The 9,956-nt window shown below is 48.5% G+C and overlaps 1 protein-coding gene across 2 annotated transcripts in view; it reads left to right on the top strand.

The window, feature by feature from the left end:
• The first annotated feature begins 996 nt into the window (after positions 1-996).
• The window catches only part of snapc3 (small nuclear RNA activating complex, polypeptide 3), a 49,446-nt gene continuing 40,486 nt past the window's right edge, over positions 997-9,956 (top strand). Inside the window, exons 1-2 of one of the 2 annotated variants that reach the window (XM_085982640.1) lie at positions 997-1,369; positions 6,024-6,101. In XM_085982640.1, coding sequence (XP_085838766.1) covers positions 1,119-1,369; positions 6,024-6,101 — 329 coding nt within the window. In that variant the 5' untranslated portion in view covers positions 997-1,118. The remainder of the gene's footprint in view (positions 1,370-6,023; positions 6,102-9,956) is intronic. The other variant, XM_085982632.1, reaches the window with a different exon arrangement.

The following is a 9,956-nucleotide window of genomic DNA, read 5'->3' as shown; positions in this document are numbered from 1 at the left end:
CCCCATCTCCAACCTCCCTTTCCTCTCCATCTCCAACCTCCCTTTCCTCTCCGAAGTCCTTGAACACACTGCCACCTCCCAAATCTGTGATCTCCTTTCCCAGAACTCCATGTTTGAAAACCTCCAATTAGGTTTCCACCCCTGCCACAGTACTGAAACGGCCCTTATCGAAGTAACAAATGACATCCTATGTGATTGTGACAGTAGTCAACTGTCCCTCCTCATCCTTCTTGACCTGTCTGCAGCCTTTGATGCTGTTGGCCACAACATCCTTCTCCAACGCCATTTCTCTGTTGTCCAGCTGGGTGGAACATCCCTCGCTTGGTTCCATTCTTATCTATCCAATCGTAGCCAGAGAATCACCTGCAATGGCTTCTCTTCTCGCTCCCGCACCATTACCTGTGGAGTCCCCCAAGGATCTATCCTTGGCCTTCTCCTATTTCACGTCAGTTTCCACATGTACACTGACGACACCCAGCTCTATCTCACCACCACCGCTCTCAACCCTTACACGTCTTTGATTTGTCAGACTGCTTGTCGGGTATCCAGTACTGGATGAGCAGAAATTTCCTCCAACTAAATATTGGGAAAACCAAAACCATTTTCTTTGGTCCCCGCCACCAATTCCGTTCCCTTGCCACCATTACTTGTCCCATGACCATCTCCTTTTGCTTTGTACTATCATACCTTTAGTCATTTAATTTCTGCTGCCTTCCATCCGATCACAGACCTTCCCTTTTGTTCTTTCCTCCCCTCCTCCCTTTCCCTGCCACTGCACTTGCTTAAAAATCTGTTACATCTCCAACTTTTTCCAGTTGACGAAAGGTCATCGATCAGAAACGTTAACTCTGTTTCTCTCTCCACAGATGCTGCCTGTCCTGCTGCTGAGTAATTGCAGCATTTCCTGTTTATAGTTATTATTTAATTTGATTTTTCAGTTTATAAGGTGGATGCCCAGGGGCAGTTGCAAACTCTGAACAATGACAGTCATCAGTCACCGCACTGCACTCTGGGACCTGTAGTCTAGCTCCGCTCCGGTGACGACATTTCCGGGATTCGGAACGCCAACTCCCACAGTGCTCCGCGCTCCCGGGCCCTGTTTGGACCAAAGGGACAAGATGGCGGCGGGGCCGAGTGCCGCAGCGGCTTCGAGCTCCGGCCGCGTTCCTGACTACGAGCTAACGGACGTGTGTACGAAAGTTTTCCACGTCGGTTCCTTCGGCAGCCTGTGGCGGGAGAAGCTGCAGAAGGCGGACCTGGGCTTGGAGGAGGAGGAAGAGGAGGAAGAAGTGGAGGAGGTGGGGCAGCAGCTGGCAACCCAGCTGGGCCTCCCCTTAGATATGGTGGATGAGCTGCAGATGGTGTGCGGGTGAGCCAGCGATTGTGGGTGGGGGTCGTGGTGGTGGTGTTGGTGGCGGGGGGGACATGGCGCTGGGGGGACATGGCGGCGGGTGCGGGGGTGGGTGCGGGGGGGGAACATGGGGGCGGAAGGGGGGCATGGCGGCGGGTGCGGGGGGGGATGTGGCGGGTGCGGGGGGGGACATGGCGGCGGGTGCGGGGGGCATGGTGTGGGTGTGGGGGGACATGGCGGGGGGGACATGGCTGGGGGCGCATGTCGGCGGGTGCGGGGAGGGCAAGGCGGCGGGTGCGGGGGGGGGGCAAGGCGGCGGGTGCGGGGGGGGGCAAGGCGGCGGGTGCGGGGGGGGGCAAGGCGGCAGGTGCGGAGGCCACGGCAGTGGTGGGTGTGTGGTGATGAGGCGGGCTAGGCTGTTGGGATGGGGTGGCTAGGTGGCGGCAGTGCTAATGATGGTGGGGTGGTTAAGGCGGTGGTTGTGGTGGGGGGGGTGAGGGTCCCTCTCCATTTTGTTTGAGTATAATTAGAAGCTGCTTCTACATCGCAACAGTGGTTTTGAAGGGAGTGGCTGAAGGGCACTTCTGACCTGCATTTTACTTCTGTACTTGGTGTGGAGATGCCGGTGTTGGACTGGGGTGGACAAATGTAAGAAGTCACACGACACCAGGTTATAGTCCAACAGTTTTATTTGAAATCACAAGCTTTCGGAGCGCTGCTCCTTCGTCAGGTAAACTGGAGAGATGCATAAAGACACAGCTTATATAGTCAGAGAATAATGCCAGATGATTACAGGTAATCTTTCTAACTGCCATTTATCACACCTCGGCAGAGAGATAATCACAGCAATCAAAGGTGTGAATGGTGTCCAAACAGGTCAGTCAGGAAAACATTACATCAAAGAACAATGAGGTGGGGTCACAAAGGGTCAAATGTTGCAGATGCTGGGGTCTGTATGAAAAGCAAAAAACAGACAAAAAAACATATTTTTTGCTGGAAATCACAGCAGGTCCAGCCGCATCTGTGTAGAGAGAACAAGCCAACGACGACTTGAGTCTGGATGACCCTACGTCAGGTGGGGTTACATGTAGCGTGACATGAACCCAAGATCCCGGTTGAGGCCGTCCTCATGAGTGCGGAACTTGGCTATCAGTTTCTGCTCTACGATTTTGCATTGTGTGTCTCGAAGGCCGCCTTGGAGAATGCTTACCCGAAAATCGGAGGCTGAATGTCCTTGACTGCTGAAGTGTTCCCCGACTGGGAGGGAACACTCCTGCCTGGCGATTGTTGCGCGGTGTCTGTTCATCTGTTGTCGCAGTGTCTGCAATATCTCGCCGATGTACCATGCTCCGGGGCATCCTTTCCTGCAACGTATGAGGTAGACAACGTTGGCCGAGTCACATGAGTATGTACCATGTACCTGGTGGGTGGTGTCCTCACGTGTGATGATGGTATCTGTGTTGATGATCTGGCATGTCTTGCAGAGGTTGCCGTGGCAGGGTTGTGTGGTGTCGTGGTTGCTGTTCTCCTGAAAGCTGGGTAATTTGCTGCGAACGATGGTCTGTTTGAGGTTAGGCGGCTGTTTGAAGGCGAGTAGTGGAGGCGTGGGGATGGCCTTAGCGTGGTGTTCGTTGTCATCGATGACATGTTGAAGGCTGCGAAGAACATGGCGTAGTTTCTCCGCTCCGGGGAAGTACTGGACGACGAAGGGTACCCTGCCACGGCAACCTCTGCAAGACATACCATCATCACACGTGAGGACACCACCCACCAGGTACATGGTACATACTCATGTGACTCGGCCAACGTTGTCTACCTCATACGTTGCAGGAAAGGATGCCCCGGAGCATGGTACATCGGCGAGACCATGCAGACACTGCGACAACGGATGAACGGACACCGCGCAACAATCGCCAGGCAGGAGTGTTCCCTCCCAGTCGGGGAACACTTCAGCAGTCAAGGACATTCAGCCTCCAATCTTCAGGTAAGCATTCTGTAAGGTGGCCTTCGAGACACACGACAACGCAAAATCGTAGAGCAGAAAATGATAGCCAAGTTCCGCACTCATGAGGACGGCCTCAACCGGGATCTTGGGTTCATGTCACACTACATGTAACCCCACCTGATGTAGGGTCATCCAGACTCGAGTCGTCGTTGGCTTGTTCTCTCCACACAGATGCGGCCGGACCTGCTGTGATTTCCAGCAAAAAAAAATGTTTTTTTTTTCATACAGACCCCAGCATCTGCAACATTTGACCCCACCTCATTGTTCTTTGATGTAATGTTTTCCTGACTGACCTGTTTGGACACCATTCACACCTTTGATTGCTGTGATTATCTCTCTGCCGAGGTGTGATAAATGGCAGTTAGAAAGATTACCTGTAATCATCTTGCATTATTCTCTGACTATATAAGCTGTGTCTTTATGCATCTCTCCAGTTCACCTGACGAAGGAGCAGCGCTCCGAAAGCTTGTGATTTCAAATAAAACTGTTGGACTATAACCTGGTGTCGTGTGACTTCTTACATTACTTATGTACGGTGCAGCTCAATCTTATAAAGCGGTTGCACCTGTGGATTTAGCCAGCGTAATAATGCCAAAGTTAAAGAGTCACTGTGTACGTACATGATGACGTTGCTGCCAGTAAGCACGTGGCTACTACTGGAACAGTGTGTTTTTTGGCCCAGGAAGACTAGCAGCAGATAGGCAAGCTCTGTTTAAAAACCGGTGTGCTGGCCTGCTTGTCTTTTTAAAAAAAAAAAAAAAAAAAAAAAAATCTGACCTTTCAGATGCTGTCAGCTACATAAAACCTCATTGGGAGCCAGTTGCACAAGCTCAACATAGATGTCGTTAGGAGGATCCTTTCAAATTTTTGCAACGAGCAGCCACTGCACTTTGTGAGGAGGGTTTACCCAGGCTACTCAAGATGGTTTGGTGCAAGTGTGATGTTGCCATCCATTGCACATTCTGAAGAATGGCAAATATAGAATCCTACATATTTCCTCTGTCAAAACCCTTCATAATTTTTTTCACCTCTATTAAATCTTCCCTTAGCCATCTCTGCTCGAAAGAGTCTCTTCACATAACTCAAGTCCCTCATCCCTGGTACCATTCTGGTAAATCTCCTCTGCACCCTCTCCAAGGCCTTTACATCCTTCCTAAAGTGTGGTGCCCAGAACTGGACACAATATTCCAGGTTGAGGCTTAACCAACGATTTTATATGAACTGTCTAAAGGGAGTTACCCTGCCGAACACTAGCAGAGGAAATGGAAATGCTTCCTTATCTATATAGTTATAACATACTGATTTTACAAAAACTGGGATCCTGCTTAACCTGTCCGCTGTCATTCATTAGGGGTGACCAATGGTTTAATTTCCTATTTTGATGCATGATTCTTGAGTACAATTGCTCAATTTTTACCTCATGCCAATGATTTTAGACTGAAATGATTTGCTTTCCTTTCCAAGGCTTCATTGCTTGTTGATATTTTGGGTGACTTTACTGTAAAAGTTAAAGCACATTCTCCAAGGTCAGCAGGGATGCTTTATTTTTGGACTCTTAACGCACACAAACCAGGGGTAGTTGCAGTTAGGTTAGGCAAGGGTTAAACCAGACAAGGTGCCTGTTCCTAATTCATGTCCAGTGGCATCTGCTGGAGGCTGCCTTTGTGTTGACTTTGGCCAAGTATAGTGAATCAGACTTGACGATGACACCAAGGCAATCTGCCAGGCTCTCTCTCGAAGATTGGGCACGTTGCTGTGGTAAAGATGGGCTTCTGGCACGAGTGGAACTAGCCTAATGTTACCTGGGCATGGGCAGAGAAAGTAACTTTCATTGTTTACCCTCAGTTACTGATTTTTTTCCATGCATATTTGGCTCTAATAAATAGGATTTTCGGAGTCTTATGCTTGTCTTAATTTGGCATCAAGCAACAGGTTACTGGGAGTTGAGCTCATGGTTGGATGAAAATTGCTTTTATAATCCGACTAAAAAAGTATAAGAAGATTGGCAACTGCAATAATGGTTAAATTAAGGAGTGGCTGCAGAGATGAACTACTACATCTCCCAATACTGTGAAATATTTTGATTTATAATGATGAATTCATAGTGATCAATTTTGAACTTAAGTTAAAAGCTTCTTCGAGAAGGCCATGTAACTGCTCTGGTAGACATCCTACTATCTTTAACCCAAAATATATATTTTAACCAAGTCATTCGGGCTCAGCAGTTTTATAGAGTGAGGGATGTTTGATGATTGGAGAAATTCATAGGCACAGAAGACAAAATAAAGGCCCCTTGTGTTTCTGAAAAAAGTTGGATCTAACTTGGAAGTGTGGCAATATCCATCTATGTACAGGCAGCAGAAGTTATTGTAATAGTTTGGTGGTTTGGGAGTTTAAATTTACTAAAAAGTAAAGGTGACAGGAAGGATTTAGTTTCCCACCTATATACACAGCTCTGAAATGCTGTGAATGTGCTGTCTGCTCGTATAAATTCAGGATCCATCCTTCCTTCCCTCTACTCGGGCTGAAGTTCACACCAGCTTGCTAGACTAAGACGATATAATTCCGATGAAGTTTGCAGTACTATTTGTCTTTGTGAACCACAGGTTCTCTGCATCACATTTTCACATGGTACCTAGTGGAAATATTTCTTCTTTGTTTGTACAGTGTTGATACATTGAACTGCTCAGAAGAGGCAACCGATACAGATATCATCCCAGAAGATACAGATCTGGTCACATTGGGGTACGTATTTTTATTATAAATTTCATTCCCTTTTTGATTTTACAAAAATAGAAAAATATAAGTTTAAAATTGCACTTTAATAGCAGATTGGGAATTTGGACTCCGTTTCCAGAGGAAATCCCCAATCCTGAGGAACTGCGGTGAAACCTGTAAATTCGGGACACTTAAGGCACTTGCATCAGTTGTCCTTTATTTGCTGGTGTCCTTATTTTCAAAATGGTCATTGTATGTACAGTAAACTGGATGAGCCGAATATTACGGGATTGCCTCTATCCCCTGCAGCGTTCCTTTTTTTTCGCCCTCCCCTGGGATTGTGCCTATTTCTGGAGCCCTGCCAGTGGGATGTGATTTCAGTTCATTTTCTTAGTTCTTTCCTAGTCCTTTTCCATTGAGAGAGAGAAGTCCTTATCCTGGGATCTGCTACGTTGGCAGCCTGCACAATGCAAGGTGGCTGCGATAGGACTGGAGTGCCTGGATCCCAGCTATATTTGGGGAGGGGGTGGGGGCGGGACCCCCTTTCTCCGTGTGCTGCAGCTGCTAATGTTTGAAATGCTGGGGGTGGGTAGCGGGCTGTTAGCAGCTCACCTGATGTACTGGTGGAGTAGGGTTGGCAACTCTAGTTGGAGGCATTCCTGGAGGTTTGATCACATGATGTTCTGACCACGTGATGCCAGATCAGGTGACTTCTACAGATGTTATTGGATTTACCTTATAAAGGTTGAGTCCCCTGTAGTTGAAAATCTTTATTTGTGGTTTTGCACTTGCAGCTGTTGAGAGAAGTTCCAAGAACTGGGAGGCTTCCCGAGAGCAGGCAAAGAGAGGATACCAAGGGGGGTGGGGGTGTAATATATATACCTTTAAGGGGGAATTATGTTTTACAGCTCATGTATACTGCAGTACCGGCAGTGACCACACCTGTATATAGCACTGAGTAGTAATCTGTACAGATCAGTTGCAGTGTGAGCCACGTTGAGTAAACACCTGTTGTACCGTTCTCCGCAGTCTGTGTCTTATTATACACGGACGCAACATTGGCGACGAGGCAGATTCGAACCTACCTGCAACTCTGCATCACCTCCCGGGGATTCGTTCCTGGAGATCAGTGGATTGGAGGTCAAGGCCAGAGACTAGGGCGTCGACCACGGGCAACCGCCCAGTCATCCAGCAGAGACTCGAGAATTGCGGGGGAAGCTGTCGAGAGCCAGGCTTGGCTTTTCAGTCGAGGTGGTCCAGCGAAACGGGCTGGCAACAGGTAGTACGCAGACCCTTCCCGGACAGCGGCGGGCTAGAGCCCGACCGAGCGGCACAGCAAAGGGCCGAGCAGCGTCGGGGGTGGGGGGAGAGGGAGGGAGAGAGACCGGTGTGCAGGGGCCGAGCAGCGTCGGAGAGAGAGAGACGCGCAGAAACCCGCGAGGCGCCGCCATTGCCACGAGAACCGCCGGGAGCGGCGTTGGCAGCAGCGGGGGAGGAAGGAAAGCGCGGGAAACGCCATTTTAAGCCATTGGGAGATGCCATTTTAAACCACACCCAAAATGCCGAGGAGTGGCAGTATCACCGCATTTGACAATGAAGTCGAAGATTGGACTACATATGTCGAATGAATAGAGGTGTACTGCAAGGCAAATGAGGTGTCAGATAACAAGAAAGCGTCGGTATTGTTAAATTTAATGGGTGCAAAGACGTATGGTTTATTACGAAATCTAGTAACCCCAACGAAGCCAATGGAAAAGAGTTTTGAAGACATAGTAACGAAACTAAAGGAACATTTAAACCCCACACCGCTGCTGATAGCAGAAAGATTCACGTTTCACAAACGGAACCAGCATAAGGATGAAAGCAATGCTGATTATTTAACAGAACTGCGCAAACTATCGAAACACTGCCAGTTTGGAGCGGGACTGGCAGATACCTTAAGGGACAAGTTTGTGTGTGGGCTTCAAAGTGAAGGAACCCAGAAACGGCTTTTATCTGAAAAGGACCTTACGCTGGAAAAGGCTTTCAGCATTGCGGTATCATATGAAGCAGCAGCACGGGGCGCTGCAGAGATACAACAGAGACCGCAAGAATATGGCACAAACGAAATGTCATATGGAACAGAGAAGTGCTATCGCTGCGGCAGAACAACACACGACCAGAATGATTGCTGGTTCAAAGACAAAGTGTGCAGACAGTGTGGAAAAGTAGGACACATAGCACGAGTCTGCAGGTCGGGAAAGAAAACCAGCAATAAGAAAGCTACCAAAGAAAAGTGCAAGAAGGTACATAAGATGACGGAGAATAGTTCAGACGAACAAAAGAGTGATAACGACTCCGAAAGCAGGGAACTGAGTTGTCTGAAACTACATAATGTGATCACAACGGAGGATCACCGAACCATTTGGGTCACTCTCAAGATAGCAGGAGTCCAGGTAAAGATGGAATTGGACACAGGATCAGTCCTAACAGTCATAAACTGATGGGACTACGAGCGGCTATTCTCACACATACCCTTGAGAGACACAAAAATTATTTTGAAGACGTACACGGGGCAAAAAGTCTACCCCAAAGGAAAAATAAGGGTGACCGTTATATATAACGGTAAGGAAACATCAAAACTAGACCTGTATGTATTGCAAGATGGAGGACCACCATTACTGGGACGTGAATGGATCTGGAAAATACAACTGGATTGGCATTCCATACAGGCACTGACTGTGGCTGACAAAAAGGATGACGACGTCACACCTGGGTGACTGTCAAAGATCCTAACTGACGTGAAAGAAGTGTTCCAGCAAGGACTTGGAACACTAAAAGGCATGACGGCGACGATTAAAATTGAAGAAAACGCAAGCCCCAAATTTTTTAAGGCCAGACCGGTATCTTATGCGATCCGCCCAGCCGTCGAAGCAGAGCTGGAGAGTCTGGAACGTTCAGGTGTACTGTCCAAGGTAGACTGGAGCGAGTGGGCTACACCCATCGTCCCTGTGATGAAAAAGTCGTTGAGCAGCACGCCTGGGGAACCAAGGAAGGTTTGCATCTGTGGGGACTTTAAGGTAACAGTGAACCCGGTCCTTCACACCGTACAATATCCACTTCCGCGGATTGAAGATATTTTCGCCTCGCTATCTGGAGGGAAACGCTTCACTAAGATTGATCTGGCCCAGGCGTATCTGCAAATGGAGGTAGAAGAAGCATCAAAAAAATACCTTACAATCAACACCCATAAAGGTCTCTACCAATACAACCGGCTGGTATTCGGGGTAGCATCAGCTCCGGTTATTTGGCAGAGGGCAATGGAACAAGTCCTGCAAGGGATCCCAGGGACCCAGTGTTATTTGGACGACATCCTGGTCATGGGCGAAAATGACAGTGATCACCTTGCCAACCTGGAGCAGGTGCTCACTAGATTGCAGGAATATGGGCTCCGAGCTAACCGCCCCAAATGCGAGTTTTTTAGAAAACAGATCTCGTATTGTGGCCACGTTATCGATAAAGAGGGGTTACATAAGTCCCCAGAGAAGATTGAGGCAGTAGTCAAGGCTCCAGCACCGGAAAATGTGTCACAACTGAGGTCGTTCCTCGGGCTGGTAAACTACTACCATAAGTTCTTGCCAAATTTGTCCACAATACTACACCCACTGAACACCCTACTGCAAACTGGGGTGCCATGGAAGTGGAGTGACGAATGTAGACGAGCTTTCCAGAAGAGCAAAACACTAATCACATCGAAAGAGGTATTGGCCCATTACAACCCGGCATTACCAATTCGGTTGGCATGTGATGCGTCACCCTACGGCATTGGAGCGGTGCTGTCGCACAAATTCTCGGACGGCTCAGAGAGGCCAATAGCCTTTGCGTCACAATCACTAACCTCAG

Source organism: Somniosus microcephalus, chromosome 1 (assembly GCF_052327205.1).
Source record: "Somniosus microcephalus isolate GS21.2 chromosome 1, FLI_Smic_1.0, whole genome shotgun sequence".
Taxonomy (NCBI): Eukaryota; Metazoa; Chordata; class Chondrichthyes; order Squaliformes; family Somniosidae; genus Somniosus; species Somniosus microcephalus.
The sequence above is the reverse complement of the archived record's forward strand: the minus strand, read 5'-3'. Positions and strand labels throughout refer to the sequence as shown.